Below are 27,817 nucleotides of genomic sequence, written 5' to 3'. Positions count from 1 at the left end.
CACTAATTCCCACTCTTTTTTTCACAGAAAATGACAGCGTGCTACAGTTAGATTAAAATCCTTGCAACTACCTCTTTGGATTTTGAAATCTTAACAGGACAGAATTAGTGTGTTTTGGAGCTGATACTGATGCAGATTTGTAAGCACTCTACTAGACAAACGCGCTGCAAAATGTAAAAGATTCCCTTTTTGGGCAGCCCAAAACCAGAGTAACCCAACATCTGCTACTATTCTGATGATATTTGATTATCTTTTGACACAAAAAACCCTCTCAAGTATCAGACTGAGCTCAGTTTATTTGACTACTACTTCACTTTATCAAGTTTCTCTATGAAGATCCACTGGTGATCTTGTACATAGTCCAAATTATTATCTAAGGAAGTTTAGATACTTACAGGTTGCTGGACTATGTTGGAAGTCAATGACTTATGAATAATGACCACCAGGTCATTTTCAAACTATCTGAACAAAAGTTCTCACTGCAATGCTGTGGGGGGGAAAAGCTTGGATGTCTTTTAGAAAAGACATGGTTTAGGTCAACCACAAATTATTGGGTGCAGTACAGGTTATTACTATGACCTTTGTTATGCAGGAGATCAGACTAGATGATCATAATGGCCCCTCCTGGTCTTGAAATCTGTGGATCTACTCTGATATCCCTTTATTAACCACCTGTTTGACTTTTCTCCTCCTTTCCCCCCAGAACTACATTAATTACTGGGGAAAGCTTTACTACATAGCCTAGGTGTAAATAGAGCATTTAGCTACTATCTTTAGTGGAAATAAACCCATCAAGTAGTCCTACAGATTCTTTATGGTTTAAAATTACCTACGTAGAGAATATATATAGATACAAAGTGTTATGATCTTGTGAGGGTTATGATTCCCAAAAGTCTTAAGGTACATTCCATTGCTTTATTTGTAATACCCACAGTTTCTCTTAGAAACATCCCCATACTTGGCATCTGTAGAGCTGTGACTTGGATCTTTGTTCATACGTGTACATGTCATTCTAGATTTATCTTAAGATCTGACACTCAACTTGGTAGAATAATGTTTGTTTGTTTAGTTAGGTCCTCCTACCACCTTTACAAAAATCTTTGCTAATCAGATTCACAGAGAATAGATCTCTTAAGAAAATATTTGAAAAAAGCAATAGTTATTCACCTATAACTGAATAACTTGGAGGTGCTAGCTTGTGTAGGTTAATTGACATGATCAATCCTCCTTCCCAACTATTTCTGAGCCTTCCTAGTGGACTTTGAAATAGAGAAAGAAACTGAGGGGCAGGGCAGGCCCATAGCTCCTTTATATACCCTTTGGGTCTCAACATTTGATGCTGCATTGTCCATAGGCCAAGGCTTTCTAGATGTTTCCAGCAAGTATGTGGCATTGTGAGGTGCATCCCAAGTCTGTGAATCAGTCCCTGCAATAATCTTGAACTACAGTAACTGGAGAGCAAACTGTTTATCTGTCAGTGTCACCAGGGGATTAAGTTGCTCTTCTGAGACTCACCATTTTGGAAGGGTTTGACAAAGAATGTTTCAAAGTAACTTGGGCAGCAATACAAAAATGTTCTTTGTTTACAAGTAGAAAATTAATATCCAGGTGGGAAAAGGCAACAACACATAAAGCAAAAAGAATAGATAATAGTCTGAAATTCTAATATGAGCATTTCTGTTTTTCGCATGCCCCAGAATTTGGAGTACCTCAGACTCTTGTGCTCTTGAACTCACATTTCAGGTTCCTGTGGATACCAGTAGCGTTTCCAGGTTCATCTTGGTGTTGGGAGTTGCAGTGGAATGATGGGTTGATGTCAATTGGTGGGCTATGCCGAAATCAGGACAAACTCCCCAGGTTCAGTATTATCCAGGACACAAACACAAGTCAGGATATTCACAGAATAATTGGATGTTTACACTCATACTTTTATACCAAAATTATTCAAATGCCATTGCATGTTTTTGATCAGCAGGAAATAGGTGGGTCGTTGTATCTCAGGGTCAAGCTGATCCAAACCTAACGAGTTAATTGAACCATTACTGGAACTCGATCACTGTAGAACAGACTTTTTGCACGATTCTTGTTGAATTAAACATGAGCACTGCAGAGGCATAATATGTGTATCCAGCTAAACGCAGAAGGTAAAAGGCTTTCATTGTTTTGCTTGAAATTCTTGCAAGGAATATGAAAATGTTCGCCAAATGCATGAGGAGGTGAAACAAAACCGTGACCATGCAAAGGAAGAATTAAAAAAACTACAACAAACAAAGTCTCCCATGACACAGCAAATCCAAGAAGTTGAAAAGCAATGGAGGAATTTGGATATAAAAATCAAAGAGAAGGTATGTATTTTGGATTCTCGGTTAAAATATTTAGACATTCCATATGTTTAATAAAGGTGAAAATGGAACATGAAGCAATCAGAATATGTTCATTTTTGTATAGTAGAAATAGCATGTTTTTAGAAGGGATTTTAATGAAAGTATTTTTGCCCCTCATTTTCCCTGCTCTGTTCTTTGTGCCTCTCCTCCCTAAAAGGAAATTAAATATGGCTATGTGGAGTTATGTACTACTTAGTTCACTTTCCGTGATCCCATTTGGTGCACCACTGCAAAAGCACCATAGGAATAGACACAGCCATATGGTTTTCTTATATTAAAAATCTTTAGGCCAACATATACAGACTTAGTTCCATAAAGTTAGGCAGCTAATTAATTTGGCCTGATTTTCTTTTTTTTTCCAGAGGTGCCAAGCACCTGCAGCACTTTCATTTACTTAATTTGGGAACTGTGAGTGATGAGCACCTCCTGAAAATCAGGCCAGTTTAGTTTAGGTAGCTAGCTTCATGCATCCAATTTTGAATATTTTGGCCTACTGATTTCCTGAGCTGCTACTCCATCTACATTTAACCCGATTCTAAATACCTATACGATAGTTTGTCAGATAGTAACCGGTCTTCCTCCATGATTCATAATAATATTTATGAATAAAAACAGTTAATTTAGGTATGTTTTGTGGTATAATACGTTGTTTGAGAGTTTTTGGATAGCTGCAATGTATTCATACTATTGGAAAATGTTAGTGAATCCTGAAAGATTTCTATGAATATTTTAGCCCGAGTATCAGATGTACTGTATTCATTATTTGCTGTTTGTTCTTTTAAAAAATGGTGAGCAGAGTGGATTGACTTAAATCAAAGCAATCTAAATCACGAATTTTAATCACGATTTAAATCAGCAAGCAGGAAACCTTGATTTATATCATCAGTTTTAATCATTTAAATTTGTACTTTTTAGTTATTTTCCTAAAGAAAGATTGATTCTCATTAGTTGGTAACTATTGAAATATATTGATATGCAACTAAATATTGCCTTTGCACTAAAATTGGTGTTTAACTTGCATTTATTCAGATGCTTACTTTTTACATTTTTATGATGTTTGAAAATGGAGTAATGCATTTCTTATTTACAAGGTGATTAATATTTTACTTGTGATTTGTATCAAACTCTATTTGGATGGAAATTCAAATTAAATTAAAAATGCTTAAAAACAGCATTTTAATTTTTTTATTAAATAAAATTACCCAAGTGCAGGATACATTAACTTTTTTTCTTATCAGAAAATTTATCAAAACATAGTTTTAAATGAAAAACAACTAATTTATTAAACAAAGGCAGTGTTATCTATAGTTAGTGAATTGAACTGATTGGTTTCTGGTCACCATGTCCTTCAAGATGATAGAGCTAGTAGATCTCACCCTCTCACACCTAATTTTTGTCCATAGCCTGGAAGAGGAAAACGAGCTTTCCAACTTTTTAACTCCCAAATGGTTTCTTAACTTTGAATGAATTAGTAATCGAATCGAACTGAACTAGTTGAATATACTGAAATGAAGAAGATATTCTCTTTGCACCTGCAGAATGGGCTGCTGCTGTCAAAAGATGGGTTTCAGAGTAACAGCCGTGTTAGTCTGTATTCGCAAAAAGAAAAGGAGTACTTGTGGCACCTTAGAGACTAACCAATTTATTTGAGCATGAGCTTTCGTGAGCTACAGCTCACTTCATCAGATGCATACCGTGGAAACTGTAGCGGACTTTATATATACACAGAGAATATGAAACAATACCTCCTCCCACCCCACTGTCCTGCTGGTAATAGCTTATCTAAAGTGATCATCAGGTGGGCCATTTCCAGCACAAATCCAGGTTTTCTCACCCTCCACCCCCCCACACAAATTCACTCTCCTGCTGGTGCTAGCCCATCCAAAGTGACAACTCTTTACATAATCAAGTCGGGCTATTTCCTGCACAAATCCAGGTTTTCTCACATCCCCCCCACCCCCATACACACACAAACTCACTCCTCTTGTTTTTTTCTACCCCCCCCCCCCCCAGATGTTCTGGTTTAACTTGGATTTAAACTTGGAGAGTGGTCAGTTTAGATGAGCTATTACCAGCAGGAGAGTGAGTTTGTGTGTGCTACAGTTTCCACGGTATGCATCTGATGAAGTGAGCTGTAGCTCACGAAAGCTCATGCTCAAATAAATTGGTTAGTCTCTAAGGTGCCACAAGTACTCCTTTTCTTTTTGTCAAAAGATGGTTTATCACTTCAACAAACTCTGTTTCCAGATGCTTGCTTAACCAGTGACTTTCACAAGTTCTGTGGTATCACTTTCTTTAAAACTTGGCAACTTATTAGGGCTGTCAAGCAATTAAAAAAATTAATCACATGTGATTAATTGCACTGTTAAACAATAATAGAATACCATTTATTTAAAAATTTTTGATGTTTTCTACATTTTCAAATATATTGATTTCAATTACAACACAGAATACAGTACTCACTTTATATTTATTTTTGATTATAAGTATTTGCACTGTAATAAAAGAAATAGTACTTTTCAATTCACCTAATACAAGTACTGTAGTGAAATCTCATTATCATGAAAGTTGAACTTACAAATGTAGAATTATGTTTAAAAAAAAAACTGCGTTAAAAATAAAACACTGTAAGATTTTAGAGTCTGCAAGTCCACTCAGTCCTACATCTTGTTCAGCCACTCGCTCAGACAAACAAGTTTGTTTACGTTTGCAGAAGATAATGCTGCTCGCTTCTTGTTTTCGAGGTCACCTGAAAGTGAGAACAGGCATTCTCATGGCACAGTTGTATCCAGCATCGGAAGATATTTACATGCCAGATGCGCTAAAGATTCATGTCACTTCATGCTGCAGCCGTGCCAGGGGACATGCGTCCATGCTGATGACAGGATCTGCTCGATAGCAATCCAAAGCAGTACGGAACGATGCATGTTCATTTTCATTATCTGAGTCAGATGCCACCATCAGAAGGTTGATTTTCTCTTTTGGTGGTTTGTGTTCTGTAGTTTCCGCGTTGGAGTGTTGCATGCTTTCAGAAGTCTTAAAAGAGCTCCACACCTCGTCCCTCTCAGATTTTGGAAGGCACTTCAGATTCTTAAACCTTGTGTTGAGTGCTGTAGCTATCTTTAGAAATCTCACATTGGTACTTTCTTTGCGTTTTGTGAAATCTGCAGTGAAAGTGTTCTTAAAAGGAGCAACATGTGCTGGGTCATCATCCAAGACTGCTATGAACATGAAATATATGGCAGAATGTGAATAAAACAGCAGGGGGCATACAATTCTCCTCCGAGGAATTCAGTCACAAATTGAATTAACATTTAAAAAAAAAAAAAAAAAGAGACTCATCAGCATGGAAGCATGTCCTCTGGAATGGTGGCTGAAGCATGAAGGGACACACAGATGTTAGTATAGCTGGCATGTAAATACCTAGCAATGCCAGCTACAAAAGTGCTATGCAAATGCCTGTTCTCACTTTCTGGTGACATTGTAAATAAGAGGGCAGCATTATCTCCTGTAAATGGAAACAGACTTGTTTGTCTTAGCGATTGGGTGAATAAGAAGTAGGTCTGGGTGGACTTGTAGGCTCTAAAGTTTTACATTGTTTTATTTTTGAGTGCAGTTTATGTAAAAAAAAAATCTACATTTGTAAGTTGCACTTTCACGACAAAGCGATTGCACTACAGTACTTGTGTGAGGTTAATTGAAAAATACTATTTCTTTTGTTTCTCATTTTTACAGTGCAATCATTTTATTTGTAATCAAAAGTAATATACACTTTGGTTTCAGTTACAACACAGAATACAATATATATTAAAATATAGAAAAACATCAAAAATATTTAATAAATTTCACTTGGTATTCTATTATTTAACAGTATGATTAAGACTGCGATTAATCGCAATTTTTTAAATCGCAATTAATTTTTTTTGAGTTATTCGCATGAGTTAATTGCGATTAAGTCACAGCCCTGCAACAAATATACTGCTTAATATTTTTTGTATTTAATGTAAATGATTTTAATAGATTATAGTAAGTTTAGGCTTTAACATAAGCTGTCAGTTTCAACTTTAATTTTAAATAGGTTTATTTTAAAAACAAAACGTTAATTTAAATTTCAAAAATGCAATTTAAAGTCTGTTTTAAAAAAAAAAAGATCTTTTTTTTATCCACCCTGAAGGCGTGTCATCCAATCAAGGTGTAGAAACAATACTAATGGTTTAGTTCACCGATCACACAACTGACCAGGGATGGAGAGGAGTTATTTAAGTTAGACGCCAACGTTGGCACAAGAACAAATGGATATAAATTGGCCATAGAGTTTGGACTTGAATTTAGACAAAGATTTCTAACCATAAGAGGAGTGAAGTTCTGGGACAGCCTTCCAAGAGGACCAGTGAGGGCAAAATACCTAACTGGTTTCAAGACTGAGCTTGATAAGTTTATGGCGTGGATGCCACAATCAGAGTGTCTACAACAGGGGTTGGCAACCTTTGGCATGTGGCCCATCAGGGTAATCTGCTTGCAGGCCGCAAGGCGTTTTGTTTACGTTGACCGTCCGCAGCCACACCCTCCTCACACTCCCCACAGCTCCTAGTGGCCGCGGTTCTGCGAGGGGCCATGCCTGCAGACAGTCAATGTAAACAAAACGCCTTGTGGTCTGCCAGCAGATTACTCTGATGGGCTGCATGCCAAAGGTTGCCGACCCCTGGTCTACAATACTTGTGGCCCATCTGCAACTACTAGTCGCCAATATCCCCAATGGCAGGAGCTCAGACACTAGAGAGGAAGAACTGAGTTACTACAGTGTATTCTTTCCCAAGTGTCTGGCTGGTGGGTCTTGTAGACATGCTCAGGGTCCAACTGATCACCATATTTGGGGTCATAAAGGAATTTTTCTCCAGGTCAGAATGGCAGAGACCCTGGGCTTTTTTTTTTTTTTACCTTCCTCTGCACATTGGGGCATGGGTCACTTGCTGGTTTAAACTAGATTAAATTGTGGATTTTCTGTAACTTGAAGTCTTTAAATTAAATCATTATTTGAGGACATCAGTAACTCAACCAGAGGTTTATAGATCTATTACTGGAGTGGGTGGGTGCGGTTCAGTGGTCTGCAATGTGCACAAGGTCAGAATAGATGATCATGGTGGTCCCTTCTGGCCTTACGGTCTGAGTCTATGAATAACAAATAGGCAAATCAAACTGTTAATCAATAACTGAGAAAATGAAAATTATTTGTCCAAATTATTTGATTGCTGATAAATACATTTGAAGAAAATCAGCATCAGGTTGAACAACGATCTTATCACTCCTGCCTGAACGAACACACAACTGAAGATGACTGCCCACATGGGGGAACTTGCAGAATTGGGACCTAAGTTTTTAGTAACTATTATTTGTAACGAAGTTTAATTAGCTGTACTCTTTCATCATATGCTTTCTTAAAAAGAAACTCAGTAGTATTCAGTTAGTGGATGATAATTTAATATATTTAACATGGAATTTAACACTGCATTTTAATCAGGAACCTTTTATATCATTTGAAATTGGAGATTGTACAAATAATATTGTTTAATGTTTTATCAGTTAGGACTCAGTTTTGCTTTCACTAAAGATAATGTAAGTTTGACCATTGATTTCAATGAGAGCAGTACCTGGCTCAGATCATTATTTGTTTTGCTCTGGCAGATGAAATGGATTGCACTGTGCAGTGTCACTTTTCAGTAGCAAAGGTTTATGCCAAAATTTGATGAGGTATTACCGATGTGATTCTGGGTGTATACTCTCTTTTTATCTTGTTTTTAGCAGATAAGTGCATGCAACCATTTTCTGTTAGACTGAGTCTACTGTTAAATTACTTCAAAGACAGCTAAAACGTTTTTGCTAAACTAGTCCATTACAAGTAAATAAATGCAAGCATGTTTTGATTTCATGCTCCACAATACTGCTCAAAGTTTTTGTGTGGTGGTGGTTTGCGAGGGAGGAGGTTGATTTTTTTTTTTTTTTTTTTTTTTTGCTATTGTGGTTCAAAATGTCTTAACTTTTTTTTTTAAACAAATTGCACTATTTTCAGTTTTATTGTAAAAGTATGTGTTTCCTTAGAGGGAATTAATCTTAGGCTTCCAGCTGTTAAATTTTCATAATGCTGTACAGTCCTCCATGCTTGTTAAATGCAAAGCTGCATTTGCACAGCTTGGTATTATCCTGCTAAGTTTTAATCATTTTCTCATTTTTAATTAATGTTTTACTGATTTCTAAAAGCAGGAAGGAATTCTGCTCTGAATCACTGTTGCCATAATTCTTAGAAATATAGGGCTATATTAATGAAAAAGTTATGCTCTGTATGAAAAACACAGAAAAATATATTAAGCATCTTTGTTTTAACTTGTACAGAAAAGAAATTCTTCATTATGGGTTATGTGCTATGTAAAAGTGGGAGCCAAAGCTGAGGAGGTGATAGAAATGATAAAAGTGATGGAAAAGGGTCAAACCAGGTGACAGCAACATACTTGAATTAGTACGTCTGTTTTCTGAAGTCAGATTAACAAATCCCTGATCCTATAAACCTTCTTTTGTCTTTATGCGAGTGAGTAGTTCCATTGTGGGATCAGGGCCTGTGTGTGTAAATTAGATAGGTCTAAATTGTGCCTGTAGTTCAGCAGTACTCCTTCTGTGTTCCTACCAGCAAAAAAGCAAGGAAGTGGTAGAGGAAATAAATCATTTATTCCAAATGGGAGAGTAATAGAATATTCACTGTGATATTCTAACATTGTTTTACAGTTGATTTTAATTTAGAATTCTGTTATGGTTGGATTGATTTAATTTACAGTTAATGTGTTGTGATGTAATATTGCCTTAAAACAAGATTTTGTGCTGATATTATTTGGTGTGTCTAAGACTTGTTTTGATGACCGTGCTTTTCAAGATTGAGGTGCACTGTTCTATTCTGGGGAAGAAAGGATGTTTTGGTGGTTAAGGCAACGGACTGGAACCTAGGAAATATGAGTTGTGTGCCTGATTGTGCCTTCTGCTTTCTGTATGATCTTGGGCAAGTCACTTAGGATGAAATCCTGGTTCCACGAAAGTCAATGGTAAAGATTCCATTGACTTTAATGATGCCAGGAATTTACTCTCATTATCTCTGTTTCAGTGCTCCATTTGTAATGGGGAGGTGGTATTAATGTTTTCCTATTTTATTGCTATGTTGTGAGGAAAAGTGTGTGTGTGGAGGGGTTATATATTACATTAATGAGGACCACATAAATTGAATAATTCCTGATAATCAAATTAAATTCTCATTATCATAACATCGTTGCAGGATTAGTATTTTGTGAGTAAGTATTGCCATAGAGCTACTGATATTGTTTTACTCATTGTTTGTGTCAGTAGTTCTCTTTTGGGGATTGGTAATTGATTTCTACTCTACCCGCACCCTGCCTTTTCTTGGCATGTGAAAATGGCGCGTGCTCCTTGATTTGTTGCCAGAGAATGTTCACTGGCATCAATAGCAAAAGATGTGGGGGCAGCAACTAAAGTGGTTGTACGATCATGGGAAGACTGTGCTCACATTCTTTTTTGCTTTATGTTAAAGAATCAACCAGTTTAATAGTACATGCTAACACAGGCTACTTCACATGGCTGTCATCTCCTAAAATAAGTCAGAGAAACTGCACACATTCTTAAAGATTAAAAACACTTCACTATATCAGTATAGCGTATCTAACTTTTTTGAATTTCCTTTTAATTACAAACTTCAGATGAACAATCTACATGTAGAAAACATTGTTTCATAATTGGAATAAAAAGATTGACACTTTTTTTTGTTATGGAAAGCAATATAAATCCATACCCCCCAAGAACTGTGTGATCGTCTATTTATCCTCAGTTTGGCAATGGGTGGAAGCAGTCCAACTTTAAAGTTCTGTTTCAGTTTTGGGCATGTTATGACCAGTTGTGTAATAGGATTTTCTTCAGGCCATTTGTGCCAGACATGAGAATTAAACATCTACAAGCCTGACTGTTTCCCTGAGATCTCGATGTGCATGCCCATGTGTGTGTCCCCACTGCTCCACCCAGGCTTGCAAAAAGCTCTCTGTAGTATTGGGCATCACTGGTTGGAAGGAGGCAAGTCTGAAAGCAAATCTGTAGGAAAATTAATGCATCTGATATTACATGAACTTTTCTGTGGTTCTTCTCTGGCTAAGAACCCCATTCTAAGGGGGTGATAAGGAAGGTGAAGTTAGGGGAAGGATCAGGGACTGGAGAGCTGGAATGAAAGCAGATGGTCTATGCATGGGATGACCCTGTGCCTTAGGTGGAATCGCAGGATCTGAAGGAATAAAATCCTGTTCATTTTTCAAGTTAGGAGAAGGCCTTCCCCCTTGAACAGTTTGGAAAAATTCCCTGAGGGGGAACCTTGCTGAGTCTTCCTTTCCTTGGGGAGCTTCAAAGGGGTTTACACAGGAGGAGGCTGTTTGGCCCTATTTTAAAAAACAATTTTCAGTTTCATACAAAAATATATTTCTTCTCAGTCATAAAAAATGAAAGGCAGATAAAAAAAGTTGGTTATTCACATATATTAAATATGAATGTAAATCAAATGTACATATGATTTAACAATGTCTGTCATAATCTAAAAAGAAAAGGAGTACTTGTGGCACCTTAGAGACTAACCAATTTATTTGAGCATGAGCTTTCGTGAGCTACAGCTCACTTCATCGGATGCATACCGTGGAAACTGCAGCAGACTTTATATACACGCAGAGAATATGAAACAATACCTCCTCCCACCCCACTGTCCTGCTGGTAATAGCACTGTCCTGGTAATAGCAGGACAGTGGGGTGGGAGGAGGTATTGTTTCATATTCTCTGTGTGTATATAAAGTCTGCTGCAGTTTCCACGGTATGCATCCGATGAAGTGAGCTGTAGCTCACGAAAGCTCATGCTCAAATAAATTGGTTAGTCTCTAAGGTGCCACAAGTACTCCTTTTCTTTTTGCGAATACAGACTAACACGGCTGTTACTCTGAAACCTGTCATAATCTAGTTAGAATTAATTTTCCAGTTGATATCAAGTGTCCCTGTGCTGACATTTAAAATGTTGCGGGTTTTGGATTATTTTTTTTTTAAAGTCTTGCAGCTGACAGTTTCCGAAGAGAGAGATTTCTCTCTAGAATGCCTACCTGAGGTTTTTTTTTGGGGTGGGGAGAAAGAGGATTACAGCCTCAATATTTTCAATATTGTAATAAGCTCTGATTCTGCAAATGACTGTGTGTAGGTGCTTCGGTCCACATGTGTACAGTCAGCTGCAGGGTTGGGGTCTTAAATTAGTACTAATAATCTTCTCTTTGTCTGAATACCGGGATTTAGGTCTAGGGAAAAACACAATGACTTTTTAAGACACTTTCTTGCATATCTAACTCCACATAAGATTCTGTCCTTATCCCTGCTTTAAAAATAGTAGCTTTTGTAGTTGATAGGTTGGGGTTCTTTGGTATTTCTCTTATTGCAGTGGACTGTGGTTTTTCAATAAAGATTCTATCATCTGTAGTACTCCCTGTACTGTACTGCATCTATATCCGGCACATCTATGCAAGCTGCAAGCCTGAGAGTGAGATGGGGTGTGGCGCCAATGTCCCTCCCCTACCTCCTCTCCATTCTCTCTCCATCCACCTGTGAGAAGAAAGAGGGTGTGGCATGGCAGCTCAGTAACCTGTTCCCTGACTGACATGCTATCTGTCATGTTCGTAACTAGTTGAGGGCCATAGGTTTTTAATATTTCCATGTGACAGCCAGGTAGAGAGATCTGTTTAAAAATTTAGCCCCAAAAGTCATTTTTCTGGTCATTTATCTTTTTGTGGCTTCTGCACTGAAGGGTCTAATTTCAGTACTGTTGTCTGTACGGTTTCCAGTTGCACTATTCTGAAGTTGATGGAATCCATTTTCCCCATCCATAATGGCTATTGCCGCACACACGTTTTGGAAACAGGCATTACATTTTGGCAGGTTTTCTTTGATTTAGTCTGCTTTTCAGTGGGAGCAGAAACAGTAATTGCTTCACAGTAAGATGGTAGATCCTTCATCTCAGCAGTGGGCAATTTCACATGAAATCTTAATAGCTGGCTTTCTTCGTAATCTTTGGCATTGTAGGATTGGCTGAAGTGTTAAATATTGTCTTAAAAATAAATAAGTTATTGGTAAGATTTAACTCTAAGTTTGCTAGATACCACTTGCTGAGGGAGCCAAGTAGAAGTGTATCTCCCTGTTGTGATTTGGCTCTGTGCCTCCAATACAGTATTTTTAAACTCCATCCATATGCAGCCATACAGTACTTTCAGTTCATTCATGATAATAGCAAGCAGATATTGTATTCCTCTGGTTCTTTAGAGAAATTGCGCTTGTCTGTAAAATATTGATGAATTATCCTTAATGTTTTTTGATACCTCTGTCAGAATTTAGAGTCTAGTAGATCACAGAGGGGTGAGAAACTTGTTTTGTGTGACCATATATAAAATGCATTAAAACAAGACAGAACCCATCTCATTCTCCTCCTACTTTTTGTGCATCTTTCCCTAACTACAACCAAAAATACAATACCTTAGGTACTTCTCTCCGTCCTGATTCCCTCCTCCTTTCAAAACTGGACACACCTTCTGATTGTGTTTCCCGATTTTTCTAAATTTTGGATCCATTGCCGACCCTCCAGGTTCTTTCTGATCCCAGTATGCTGATGCTCACTACCATCCTGAATTTGTCAGGTCTTCCTTCTGGCAAAAGAATGCTGAATTCTTCTTCCCTCTTTGTATTGGTTTGAGTTTCACCAAACAGTTGCCACAGGAGTTTTTCATCACTTCCCCTACACACCAGTGTGATTTTCCCCCCCCAGCTCTGGTGGCTCAGGGAGGTAGGGATTACAGATGAATCCTTATGTGTCAGTGCAATATACTTACAGTAGACAGTGGTGCTGTCACACAGGTGCTGTTATTAATTCACAAGTTCAGGTATGCAAAATATATCTTTCTGTAGTTGTTTTACTTAACACGCTCTTTTAAAGGGGCACCATAATATAAAAAAAATCCACTGTTGCATCTGAAAACTTTTTAGCAACTGTTGTGCAAGTAACTCCTAAGATTATTGTCATTTACTAAGTGCCATTACTGACTGTTAAAAAGTAGAGGAGATATTTTTCTAGGTTTTTTTTCCCTGTTTACTCTGTGAGTTTGAAAGTACTTTGAGTCTGATCCAAAGCCTTGAAGTCACTGGAAAGACTCATTGAATTCAAGACGCTCATTGAGATCAATGGAGTTTATGCTCTTTGAGTGTAGTCATTTTCACTGTTTCCCCTGTATAGTCAATCACTTCCCTCTCTTGCCTGCATGGGTCTTGAATACAGTTGGAGGGGAGTGTTAGACACTTTTTTTTAAAATTAATAAGTAGGAAAATGTGATTTAAAATAACAAAATTTGCCAGAAGGACTCAGATATTCAGATACAGTACCTGAAATTACTTTAATATATATTTTTTTAAAAACCCTCACTAAATCTCAGATTGGTGGGGTCCCTTTTAAATGCCTCTTGAAAAAGAAAGATTTACTAAGCCAAAATGTGGCCTGGCTAGCCTGGCACTGGAGGGGTTTAAGAGGATGCAAGTTGCCTCCTTATGGCCCCTCACTAGTTACCCACATGACAGATAGCATCTCAGTCAGGGAACAGGTTACAGAGCTGCCATGCCACACACCCTTTCTTTTCACAGGTGGATGGAAGGAGAGAGAATCGAGTGGAGGAGGGGGAGGGACATTGGCTCAACACCCCATCTCTCTCTCAAGCATGTCAGCTTGCATAGATGTGCAGGATATAGATGCAGTACAGTTTAATTTCTTCCTTGAGCTGCAGAGGACCTGGGAGAGAGACTTATGTCTCGAGTCCCAGACTCTCTCCTGGGTTGCTCTTGAGACAATGCAACAATACACTGCCACTTACTCTGGAATTGTTGTAAAGTCACAGTTGAGCACTAAGTCATTTAGATCTTCCTTGGGAAAGTTGTTTTGGAGAAGGAGGCTACCTTTTAAAATATAAAACTCTAAACGTAATTCTTTTATTTACAATCCTTAAAGAGCATTGTGATTTTAATTTCAGAATTATGTTGAGCCTTTCTTTATTGGCAAGTAAATCCAAATGCGCAGCTCTATAGCTGATGATTTTACACTGTAGCTCCTAAACCACTTGCAATTATAAGTTCTGTACAAATTATAGACAATATAAATGTAGTAAACATCGCTAGACTAATTACAATGAAATAAAACAGCTGTTGGTGTCTAGAAACAATTTTCTTCTGATGAATGTGCAGCTTTTGTCAAAAATAAATTCTGTGATAGGTGAATATTTGATGCTTCAAACTGAATGTCCTTCCAAAGTCTGATTTTTGCATATTTGCTATCATTTTAAAAAATAGTTATATACAAAATAATTATGGCTAATTTCTTGCTTTTTTCATTTAATGTCATTGTATTCAGGCTGCTGAAATCAAAGACACTTCTCAAAGATGTAAACAAAAACAAGATGCAGTGGAGAAGAAAGACAAACAAGTAAGAGAACCTTAATGTGTGTGGGGTTTTTTTATGCTTGTTTGTTGGTGCTGTGGAGCACTGATGTAATACTAAATGCATCACATGAAGTGTTCAGGGTAATATTGTGGAATTGTCGTGGCTGAGTCACTGTTTGGATTCCATCAGTGACACCCATATTTCAGCTGCTCATGATGGAAAGTTGAACTGGAGATGAAATGTAGTATTGCAAGCTGTCTGCAACCTCCACTCCTCCAGGGACCCACGGCTGGTTGGTACAGCCCGCTCCAAAGTGTATAGAGGCAAATTTGGAGGCAACAGGAACAAAGTACCCAGGAGATGCAATGAATCACTGTATCTCCCAGCACCCTCTGCACTCAGACTTGCTGAGTTCCTTAAAGTTGCTATCCTCGAGGAAAATGAAGTTTATCAGTAGAACAGAGCACTATCATGGAACAACTGTCTTCTCCAGTTAGATGTAATGTTCTTTTATAAGGAATTTACTTTTTGTATACAATATGATATTACAAGTTTTTGCTATTGTTGAATACTTTTGCTACATTAGAATGTTTTCTAGTGCTCCCTTACTCTTATCCACTGTACCTTGGTGCCTTAAGTCTAACCAGATGAAGAAACAGAATAGTTGCTTGTGTTAGCTAATCAGAGGGCTTCTTTATGTACACAATTTATAAAAAATTAAATGCAAAAAGCTGTTAATGCCACATTAAGGCTCCATAGCTAAGCACTCAGTCAATAAATATGAAAATTAAACATAAGGGGGAGAGTTCAACTTGCATAGTCCTTTTTGTTACGTTGAACTTATTCAATCCTGTACTAATTCTCAAACTATCCAGTAGCATGCAACTTTTACTATAATTTTAGATTATTACAGATTCTTAGATATATGTTTATGTGTTTAAAGATTGGGATTGTAACACATTCGTTCTTTAAAATTCTGGCACAGATTCTAGTCATTTTACAAAAAGGCATCAATTTGAGTTGTTCGGTGGGTTTCTGAGCAAGGATGAGATCTTATATTTTTAAACCTGCTTGACTACATCAACATTTCAATATCTGTTACAACAGTCTTTTGTAATTGTCTGCCTTTTGTTGTATATGCAAAAATTTCATTTGTAAATGCCATTCTGGGAAAATATTTGCATTTCTCTTAGATTGAAGAAATTCAGCAAGTTTTGAGAATGAAAAGAGATGAAGAAATGGATCGACAGAAGAGAATACACAACGCTCGTAAGATGATAGAGGACTGGCAGAATGAGCTCAACAGTACAGGAAACTCTGAGAATCTTCAACCACAAATTGATTCTATTAACAATGAGCTGAGACAGTTGCAAGAAGAAAAGGCAAATATTGATGGTGAAATGAGTGATCTGCGAAGAGAGAGAGAGAACCTAGAGAGGGAAAAGAAAAGTGAGATTGCTTGATTCTTTCCCTACTATGGTTACTACATGCAATTCTTTTGTGTTTAAGTGACCTAACTGAGATTAAATTGCTTCAAACCTCAGTAACTGTATTTTTGTACATCTCTGTATTGCTTTCATCCTTTCAAGGCCTGTAAAAGTGACAGGGATAGCTTGTTGTTAAGGGGATACCATCAACTTGAAAACTAGTCTTTCAAAAAATGATTGCATGTAGTTTCAGTAAACCGGCTCCTCACAGATGCTGCCAGTTCGTATGTTTTTCCAATTGAATTTTTCTGTTTAAATTATTTTTTCTCTTACTTTGTGGAAACCCCATACAAACAAAAGGAAAACTGATAGACTGTACAGGAGAAATGCTGAAACTGACTTTTCAGTCTTGTCAAATGCATAAAGTAAACAAAATACAGAAGGGTTTTTCTTTACTACAGTAATTTTTAGATGTTACTTGTAACTTTAAAAAAAACTTCAGACAGAAATGGTCATTTTATTAAATTGATGGTATTCATTTAAACTAGAAGAATTAAATGTGGCATGGTGCCAAGATGCTATGTGTAGAGTGGCACTATCTTAGTGACTGTTTCTCCTTCTGCCTTTGTTAGATGAACTTGGAGACCAGTCTTTTTTATCCTTAATGAATTACACTGCACTTTTTTATATCAGCCTGGCCTTTTGTGTGTGTTCTGTCTTGATGTAACTTGAGAGCTAGAATTAAAATTTATCTTTTTAGAGCTCTTTTTGATTAACTTGCTTCCACACTTTTTTTTGGTCTGTATGGCCCCAACACTGTAGTATCTGAACACCTCCCATGTACTGCAAGGGTAAATCCATAAATACCCCAATGGAGAAATGAGGCACAGAGAGACTGATTGTCCTGCTTAGTGAGATATAGAAAAACAGGAAATTGAACCCTGTCTCCTGAATCCCAGTCCAGTGTCTTAAGTACAAGACTATTCTCCTTCCCCACTGTTGGAGTAATGTAGATTGGAAACATTCTGTTCCCGAAAGATTTTGTAGTATTTTTTTCTTAGTATCATGTGGGAACCTCAAGGTCCCTCCCAAAAGGGGATGACATGAAGAATGCTACTTTGGTGTGTCTTCAGAGGGAGAATGAGTTCTCCCTTTCTCTTGGGTGGCAAGAACCCTCCCGCACCATTCTTGCATTACAGCAACATTCTTCTGTTGTCACCAAATAAATAACAAATAGAAAAATACTCTGAAATAGAAATTTCTTATCCCCCAATGCCCCACAAGTATAAAATTTCCTCCTCCCTTTTTCGAGTAGTGGTGGAGAAGGTTTTTTGTTTTTTTTTTGTTTTTTTTTTAAAGATAGTGGCAGTCCAGAATTTTTGGCTATATTATTTGGCAATTGTTGACTTGAATATCTCTGCACCTAGAATAGGCCCATTGCAAAAATTAGTTTGAATATTAATATTTATACCTGGACATTGTACTTCAAAACAGAGATTAACATTTCTGTTTATTTCACATAGTTCTTGGATTTAAAATTTTAATGGAGTACATCCTTTAGAATAGATGGGATACTGTTCATAAATGTATGAAAATAAGAAACGGTCTTTCCTAACCATAATACTGTAGCACTATAGTTATTAAATATTAGAAATCTTTAGTTGTGATGTGTAGGCATGATTTAATATAACTTTCTTAAACAAAATTACAGGAGTAACTGATCGCATTGTACAGTTTAACAATATGATGAATCTGAAGGAAGATAAGCTCAGAGGGAGATATCGAGACACATACAATGCTCTTCTGTGGCTAAGGGAGAACAAAGACCGATTTAAAAGAAGTGTCTGTGAACCCATGATGCTTGCAGTAAGAAAATTCGCTTGAGTACAATACTAATTAGTGGCTAATAGTGTGTCTTAAAAAAATTAAATTCTAGATTGGTTGTTATTTCTATTATAAACCTAAAATCTGGAGGCTCCCTACCTTATCTACTGTTTTACAATGAGTTAGCAAACTGGAGTACATGTAAATCAGTGTCTACAGCTGGTTAAGATGTGTAATTTATCTCATTCAAGTAATGTGACAAGTGTGAAAGTTTTACTAGACTCCTTTGTACCTTCGGTATGTTGTTACATGGATGAACACAGAGTGCTTTCAGCCATCCAACATATAGGTTTCCAATGGAACTGCCCTACTTCAAGGTGGCCTCTACACATTCCAACTGGTGAGATGCATCCCTCTTGTATTCCTCTGAAATTTGGGAATCTTCTAAGAAAGTGGTGGTTGGGATTACATGCGAGCCTTCTCATAGTTCTGAATATTCAGAGCAGAAGTTGTAAGAGGACTTTTGCTCCCCCACCTGCTTCAGTTACTTCTTTTCCACATCTAGTGGCAGGCATAGAGGCGTTCAGTCTGTGCTCAGTCCTGGTTTGTTTCTTGGCCATACTTTCCTATTATTACCAGTAGTTGTCAGTAATGTTCATTTTATATAGTTTAAGGTACTCAGGAGTCAGTAACTAAGTTTAACTAATCCTTCTAAACTTGCTGCTTCATGCTGGTTTTGGAAATGCCAGAAATGGTTTTGTATTATCAGAATCAAATATTATTTTTGCCCTTTCCAGATCATTCGGTCCTGCTGGATATAGCATTGTCAGGTCAAGTTAATCAAAAACATATCTTGATCTAAGGGCCGTTACCTTTCTCCTTCAAGGCTAGTTAATCTTCACAATGTCCATGAACATCTGAATCTTTTTTCCCTAATCTGTACTGTACAATATAACCCTGTTTCTTTGAGGGTTTTAGGAACATCTGAAACTTTTAGATGAATTAAAACTGGCTCACCTGTTCTGAAATTCTGGTGGAATCAATCCAACTCTGGTCAACTGCCACTCTATTTAATAGAGTTGTATAGTCGTGTGTGTTCATTTTCTCAAACATATCTTGATCCTTTTACAGCTAATATAATTTTAGTGTATTGATATGTTCCTAGTGTTACCATATTTTATCAGGGTACAAAAACCTTCCTTCATCTTAAACAATGGATTTGTTTTGTCTGAGAATTCTTTTGAGAAAACCAGATTAATTTGTAGTAATTCCAAATCCTCTGTCTCCTCACAGGGCCTTGGGTTTCTATATTTATGTTTGGATGTGCTCACTGGCTACTAGTGAAATCAATGAGAACTGCATGTGAATATCCTAAAGATGAATCTGGAGTTTTCTGATATTTCCACCTTTCCTTAGGGCAAAGTATTGCCATTGTTTTACTAAATATTGGCTTGGATATTACCTGTCTTAAGTTATTTATTGTTTTTAATGTGTTTTATTTTTATAATTATATTACATCACTCTTTTCATGATCCTCCTTTGTCTTTTTATCTGAGCAGATAAACATGAAAGACAATAGACATGCTAAATATGTTGAAAATCACATTTCAGCAAATGATATGAGGGCCTTTGTTTTTGAAAGTCAAGAAGACATGGAAATATTTCTTCGGGAGGCAAGTACTCAGTCATATAACATGTGACATAACGTGTAAAAAATGTCGCTTAAAATAAATAATATTGATGCAGGAACCCTCCAGTGTAGAGCCTACTTATTATGATCACTAAGTAATTTATGCACTATGTAATAATACATTTGCTAGGTAAGATCAATTTTTTTGTAAACTGTACTGAGACCACAGATATACAGACTCCCACCTGATTTTTCTCTTGCATAATTTAAATAAGAGCAAGATTTTTCAAAATCCAGAGAGGAGGATTTTTTGCTCTTGCATCCCTGTGCATCTGACTCATACCTGGCTCAGCTATTTGGGTGGGACAGTGGGCTCTGAATTTGACTGTCAGTGACTGCTGCTGATTTGACTAATGTATTTTCTGAAAAGCTTTTCCTGCATGGTGGTAGTTAGATAGTATATGGAGAACTCAGCTGGTTGGGGCACCACAGTTGTGGGCTTTTGTGGATACTTGCATATGTTTTAGTGGTTTGTGTTCCTTTCATGTTTGTCTTGAGACTCCTTTTTTACTGGATATTTCGGCTTGTCTAGTAAATTGAAATTGAAAATGTATATATTTAAGGAATTGGTAAAAAGATCAGTTAAACATCTGGAGGGGTTAGTTCACATCTATATTACATATTTACCAGATGCTGATGCAGAAAGGATCTTCTTTCTACAGTAACTCATTTCTGTTCAGGATTTTGAAGATCACCAAGGCAACATTGCTAAGGAGATTGATCATTAATGGGGGAAAAAAACATAGGGAGGACTTCTTTCTTCTCTTCGTTTACCGGCTAACTGACCACAGTTTTCTGCTAACTGAATGTAGAGAAAAGGAAAAAGCCTTAATGGATGTAAATAGCTTTGGTTATCATGTGGGAATCAGAATAATTTCAAATGCATGGTTGGGAGATTAAATCAATTTAAAGGAAATGTTTGCTTCTATGAAATACATCTTTTTCATACATTAGTATCATTTTAACTTACTATCTTGTTTGGTGTAACATTTAGGTGCGTGACCATCAGAAATTAAAAGTTAATACTGTATGTGCACCCGCTGAGTCATGTGCTGAAAATAGACCTTCAAGATCAGTTGAAGAGTTGCAGTAAGCAATAAAATACTTAACCTTAAAACTATTGTCAACATTGAATGTTTTGGTCTCAGTGCAAAATGATGTAGCTGTGCATGATGCTCTTTTTTTTTTTTTTTTTTTTGGCAAATCAAACTCTTACCTTAAGATCTAATATTTTTTTTTCTTTCTGAATATTTGTGCTAACTTGTCATAAACAAAACTGGTTAAAGATCTATTTGTGATTTTCACCTTTTCTCTTCCTTAGCCAATATGGTGTTTTCTCTTATTTACGAGAGTTATTTGATGCTCCTCATCCTGTGATGAGTTACCTTTGTTCCCAGTATCGTGTTCATGATGTCCCTGTGGGAACTGAGAAGACCAGAAGCATGATTGAAAGGGTGAGAGGTGCTAAATAACATGAGTAGGACTATGATTTTCTTAAGACCATATTTAGGAAAGTTGCTGCAAAGTCGACATGAAAAAAGTTGTTGTAATGGGTGTTATTTTGGGTACAAATAGAACTTACTTAGTGGGGAGAAAACCAAGAATAATAGCTTACATTATGAGTAGATTTTAACACATTGGAGCAAACTATTGGTTGCAGTGCTTCACAGGAAGTTAAATGTTCATCTTACCCTAGTAATGCACTAATCAAATCTCTAAAACTCAGAGGTTTATTATGGTAAAAAGTCAAAACTATGAATCTGTTTTATAGTAACCAAGTAAGCTTTTTGGGTGGTCAGGCCTGAGAGTTTCTGGGTACTTTTAAAGTAAAATAACTTACAAACAGTTACTAGCTTTCCAAATTTTAAAATAAATGTTTTCATTTTGGAGCTAGGAAATCTCATGACCCCTACTTAAAACAGTGAACTATTGAGAGCAGTAATTGAAAGGTACTTTCTGCTTGAAATGTCTTGTATCTAATACAGTATTGTAACCTCCTCACTGTATTATTTGTTTTGATAAAGGAAATACAGAAAATTTAGAAAAAAGAACAGGAGGACTTGTGGCACCCTAGAGACTAACAAACTTATTTGAGCATAAGCTTTTGTGAGCATCTGATGAAGTGAGCTGTAGCTGACGAAAGTGCCACAAGTCCTCCTTTTCTTTTTGTGGATACAGACTAACACGGCTGCTACTCTGAAACCTGTCAGAAAATTTAGACTTGTTTTAAATGGGCTTACAGAAAGAGTCACCTTCCTGGGAAGCCTGTGTGCGTGCTCGCTCGCTCTCCTCGCCCCATACCTCAGTCAGTGCTGAATTATGCATTCAAGATTTGCACTTGTAACTGTAATAAGAAATACGCCCTTCAGGACCAGTAGTTCTGTTTGTGGTGAACAGTTGCTTTTCACCTTGCACAGAGAATGGGATCCCAATGTGAAAAATTGCTTTTTCTTCTGGGGTATGGTTGGAAATTCACATTTTCTAAGGGAGCCTGTTGCCCTCAATCGGGAGAAAGGGAAAATTAATGCTCATTCAAGGAATAAGGTCTACAGGCAGGGAAGCTTGCCCCTTCTTTGTGGGAGAGGGGTTATCTATCTCTCTCTCTCTCTCTCTCTCTCTCTCTCTCTCCATCCTCATATGGTAGGGAGAGAACAGCAGGGTAGATGAGATGGCAGAAGATAAGAAATTCCTCTTCATCTCCCTATTTTGAAGGACCTATCTACTGGTCTTGAAGCCTATTCTTTTGATGGGGAGGAAAGAGGAGTCACTTGTTATGTGATCAAGATTTGCTGGAGTTCATGCCTATGTCCAAAATGTGTCTTGGGTGCATTAACTGAGGAGAGCTGGCAGCTGCTCCTCAACTCTGATGGGAATCGTGCTTCCCATGTGAGAAATGACACTTCTCCACATATCCTCTTTCGGGCAAGGTTATTTGATCTCTCCCCCATCACCACAGGAAATGGGAAGGGAAGACAGCAGGCTGCTTACACTTACTGGACGGTGAAAGAAGTCCAAAAAACTTTTTTCTCCTTTTCTGGCAACTCATCTTATGAGCACAGATGAGGAGGAGCCCCCAGTTCACCAACCCAGTGTGTTCATGATGTGTCTGGGGTAGAACAGCAGTTTTAAAATATCTGTGAAGGGAATGCTTTCAAGTATTAAGTGGGTCCCCCCATGCCCTCGACAGGGAACTATCACACTCCCAATTCATTACTCATGGTGGCAGGTGAGAGAATCCCACCAGTTCCAATTTGCCTACTGATCATATGATAGGCTATTTATTCTGAAACAAAAGCTCCTCTTGCAGCACTTACCTAATATTTGATACCATTTGAAATCCTAAATGATACTTTCTGTAGCCCAGAACAGGAGCTAATAACTTTTCTACTGTGGTTGCACAAACATGAAATTTCAAACATTAATAATTTGAAATCTTTTCCTTCACTTAAACTTCTCCTGATTTTTCTTTCCTCTGCTGTGTGGACCACAGTTATGTGAGGTGTTATGTGTATTTTATATTGGCTGTTTTGAGTTATTTGGGCACCACAACTGTGTGGGTTTTTTTTTTTGGTTTTTTTTTCAGTGAAATGTGTGGTATTCCTCATGCTCTCATAATAACTCTAATATTTAAATCAATTTTGCTGAAACATTGCAAATAAATTAATTTTGGGGCTCAGCCCAAGCATGGGAAGCTTTACTCATAGACTGAAGGAGAAAAAATAGTTAGAATGGAATTGCCCTCTCAACCTTAAGGTGAACTGCAAAGCAAAATGAAGACTTAGTTAAGCACAGATTTCAGTACTCAGTAACTTCACAGTATCCAGGTTGTGGGGAGAATTCTGTACAGAGATTTTTAATAAATAATTTTCAAATTATTTTCCATTCTGGAAACTTCTTGATTCATCATGGTTGATTGAGGATGTCACATAATCCTTCTGAATATTGCAGTACCATGGGTTGTATTGAGGCTTCCCTTATTTCTGATGTCTCCACCTTGAGCGTCTTCAGTGAATCATGAAGTACCAGATATCAGGGAAGGTATGAGATTTTAAAAGAATAATGATAAATGATAAATTCCACACCTCCTTTCAGGTGTCTGTTCTTAATCTAAGTCTCAGTTTTGCTTTGGGATTCACCTTAAACGCTAACTCTTTGGAACACCATAATAGACATTTACATAGCATCTTTCTTCTCCAAAAATCTGAAAGAACTACCTATATAATTTTGTGTCTATACAGAAGTCATTCACTCATCACAGAAGCACAGCAGTTGTTTTACTGTGTATGATAACACAGAATGAGTGTGATGTGGTTTTTTTTAATTGCTATTTTAATTCAGTCGGCAAAAACTTCAAATTCAATGATGCAACAAACTTGTTTAATCTCCTTTATGCAATGGCATGTTCATAAACCAGAAACTTGACTAATTTTAGTATTCCCACTCCAAATCATAGTTAGTTTTATTTTCTAGCCTGAAAATAATCTTCCTTGTTCAGAACAGGTGAGCCTTACATAAGATTTTTGTCAAATGGCTTTGGTTTTCATGTTTAGGTCATACAAGAAACCAAATTTAAGCAAATCTACACAGCAGAAGAAAGGTATTCAGTGAAAGTGTCTGCTTATACAAACCAAACTATTTCTAGTAACACATCCCTGAGACCAGCGCAGTTTCTCACTGTCACAGTAGATGCAGATGAAAGAAGGCAGTTGGAAAACCAACTAAAGGTAGGTTGTTTTATTTTAGTGTTTAGAAAAAAAATTCTAAATTACGTAGATTGAAGTACTGCCAATTTTTTGTTCAATAAAACTATTATTTGGCCTGAATCTGGTATGATTGTAATGAGAATATTGAAGATTTTTTGTGCCACTATTTACTATAGGATATTAATAGACGTTTCCAGTTACGGGATTCTCAATTGCATACGTTATATGAGAGGCAGAAGTATCTGGAACGCAAAGATAATGAGCTGAGACAGCAAAAGAAGGAGCATTTGGAGAGAAAAAACAAAAGGAAACAACTGGAATCAAAAATTAGTATGAAACACGATAGGTACGACTTCTGATGAGCCTGTTTGATTGCAAATATTTTCTCTTACTGAGACGACATTAAGATGCAGAAATAAGTCTGAAGTATTAACATCAGTTATGATTTTGTATATGGGTGACTAGGGCTATTTCAATAACAAAATGGAAATAACAAGCAATCCCTAAAATGTGTCTTGGCTACCTCTAGCCCATTGATTCTGACAAGATATAATTTATTCTTAAGAACTGGTTGGCAGCTGGGCTTCAGAAATGGGGTGGTATAGGTGACGCAGAGGCTTGATTCTCCTACCTTTCACTTGTGAAATATAGGTTCATCTGTGATTGAGGTCACCAGTGAGAATATATTTATTCTCTTAAGCCTGATCTACACAGTTTTGTATACCGGTGAAACTCTTTCTGATACAAATGAGGAGGGGAATGATTTAAAAAAAAAAAAAATTATATTGGATGTTATGCCAGGTTAAAGGTACCTTTGTTCTCTAATAGTTTTTATTTATTTTTCCCTTATAGGAGTAAGGATACCGATATAAGCACCTTTTATACTGGTATACATGCATCTGCACTAGTTGATTATACACTTTAACTACCAATATAGTTAAAGCAGTACAACCTTTGTATATAGACAAACCCTTAATCTAGTTTCCCATGGGTGTTTTGGTCTGTTACAAGATGATCACACAATTTTACATGATCAGCAAAGATGTTACCTGATCTTTGTTTCATAAACACTTGAAAAAACAAACTGAAGCCTCAACCTTAAAAGGGTTCATCTTCAAATATTATCTTAGTACTCGCATGAAACATCATTATATTATTTTTTTGCTGATGAGATGGGAAATAAAGTACATTATAGCAAGTGCTACAAAGATAAATGGACTGACCTAAATGTGGTTATGTAGCATCCTTGCATCTTAGTGTTACAATGTTGCTTCATTTTCTTAGGACATCATTAGAGGATAAAGTACAGACAGCGGTTTCTAAATTCAGATTCAGTTCTGCTTTGTTGTCCAGTCAGAATGGGTTATAGCATATTAAACCTTCCTCCCAGAAACTAATCCTGTCCATTAATCTCTATTAGTCCAGTGAAGACAAAATTCTGAAGTTTCTCTTTAATTCAGATCTCCTAATCAGTTGTATGTTGCACTGCTTCAGTACCAGAAAACTCAGTCATTCTTTTTCTTAAGGTTTATTATATAGTGGAGAAAATATTTTTTGTCAATAAAAAGAGGAGGCAAATAATTTTTGAAGTTTTGTGCTAATGTATAACCACTCTTAAAATATTTGACCAAAATTTTGAAACCTGGACTCCCGAAAAAGTGGCCAAATTTTCTGAATTCAGTGGGAGCTGCAGATATTCAGCATCTCTGAAAATCAAGCCACTGTTATTTAAGAGCCTAACTTTGGGAAACCAGGCTTAAAAACATAGGCCAAAATTTCCAAACTCTCCTCTGCAGTGAGAGCAATAATAGAAGATAAGTAGCTGTTTTTCATAAATTAATACATAGAACAGAAATTAAAGAAAACAGCGTTAACTCTTACTTAAAATGATGCAATGAACGGGGGGAAAATCAGTTTCATCTTGTTGGGAACACACACTTTTAAAATGCCTTAATTGTAATTATATCCTCATTGAATGATATCATTACAGGGTAGAGTTAGGGTTGTTTGAGTGTCTTAATTGTGCATTACTTGCCTTAACGTGTTCAGATTTCTTACAGGTGTAATCGTAATTCTGAATTCCTTGGGTTGAAAATGCTTGGTTTGGGGATACTTACAACATCCTTGTCATATTCTTTACTCTAAAATTAAGCCTAGTCTACACTTAAAACTTAGGTCAACCTAGCTTCATCACTCAGGCCTGTGAAAGTTTTTGCAGCCCTGTGTGATATAGTTAGGTTGACCTAACCCCCACTGTAGACACAGCTAGGTTGACAGAAGAATTCTTACATCAATCTAGCTACCGCCTCTCAGAGAGGTGGATTACCTACATCGACAGAAAAACCCCTTCTGTCAATGTAGGAAGCGTCTACACTACCATGCTACGGCAGCACATCTGCAGCACCATAGTTGTGTGGCTGTAGCGTCTGTAGTGCAAACATACCCTTAGTGATACATACTCTCAACCTCAACAGTCAAAAGGCTCTTTATTACAGTATCTGATAGCTGTATAGTTATCAAGTAGAAGAATCTAAGTTCTGGAATAGGATAAATTCAGTTTTGGGTTTGAAATGGTGTTCTAATCCATAGAGCAACATTATCACCTTTTTTGGAAAGCTGACCTGCATTTAGTCTGCTTACAGACAATAGAAAAAGGAAATGGAGGAAGAATGTAAGATTTGTTTTAGAACCATAATTAAGAATGGTTTCAGAGTAACAGCCATGTTAGTCTGTATTCGCAAAAAGAAAAGGAGTACTTGTGGCACCTTAGAGACTAACCAATTTATTGGAGCATGAGCTTTCGTGAGCTACAGCTCACTTCATCGGATGCATTCTGTGGAAAGTGTAGAAGATCTTCTTGTACACACAAAGCATGAAAAAATACCTCTCCCCATCCCACTCTCCTGCTGGTAATAGCTTTGTGTGTATAAAAAGATCTTCTACGCTTTCCACAGTATGCATCCGATGAAGTGAGCTGTAGCTAACGAAAGCTTATGCTCAAATAAATTGGTTAGTCTCTAAGGTGCCACAAGTACTGCTTTTCTTTTTATAATTAAGAATGAGATCCCTTTTACAGATAACATTTTCTGCTGAATTTTTTTACAGAATCCTTTAGGATGGGAGGAGCAGGAAGTCAAGAGGCAGAAAAATAGATTCCCCTTTTTCTTTATTTAGTAAGGGCAGTTGGACCTCTTCTAATTTTCAATGTATTCATTTATGATGGACCCTTTAGGATTAAGAACCTGGGTATCTCA

At 37.0% G+C, this 27,817-nt stretch overlaps 1 protein-coding gene across 2 annotated transcripts in view; it reads left to right on the top strand.

Moving 5' to 3' along the window:
* The window catches only part of SMC5 (structural maintenance of chromosomes 5), a 77,079-nt gene that overhangs the window by 21,655 nt on the left and 27,607 nt on the right, over positions 1-27,817 (top strand). For both annotated transcript variants that reach the window (XM_048850433.2, XM_048850434.2), the window contains 9 exons: positions 2,184-2,345; positions 14,890-14,961; positions 16,113-16,368; positions 18,058-18,212; positions 19,730-19,843; positions 20,855-20,949; positions 21,182-21,314; positions 24,411-24,584; positions 24,740-24,909. In XM_048850433.2, the coding sequence (XP_048706390.2) occupies positions 2,184-2,345; positions 14,890-14,961; positions 16,113-16,368; positions 18,058-18,212; positions 19,730-19,843; positions 20,855-20,949; positions 21,182-21,314; positions 24,411-24,584; positions 24,740-24,909 (1,331 nt within the window). The remainder of the gene's footprint in view (positions 1-2,183; positions 2,346-14,889; positions 14,962-16,112; positions 16,369-18,057; positions 18,213-19,729; positions 19,844-20,854; positions 20,950-21,181; positions 21,315-24,410; positions 24,585-24,739; positions 24,910-27,817) is intronic.

This window comes from Caretta caretta, chromosome 5 (assembly GCF_965140235.1).
Source record: "Caretta caretta isolate rCarCar2 chromosome 5, rCarCar1.hap1, whole genome shotgun sequence".
Lineage (NCBI taxonomy): Eukaryota > Metazoa > Chordata > Testudines > Cheloniidae > Caretta > Caretta caretta.
Note: the sequence above shows the minus strand (reverse complement) of the source record. Positions and strands in the feature narration are given on the sequence as shown.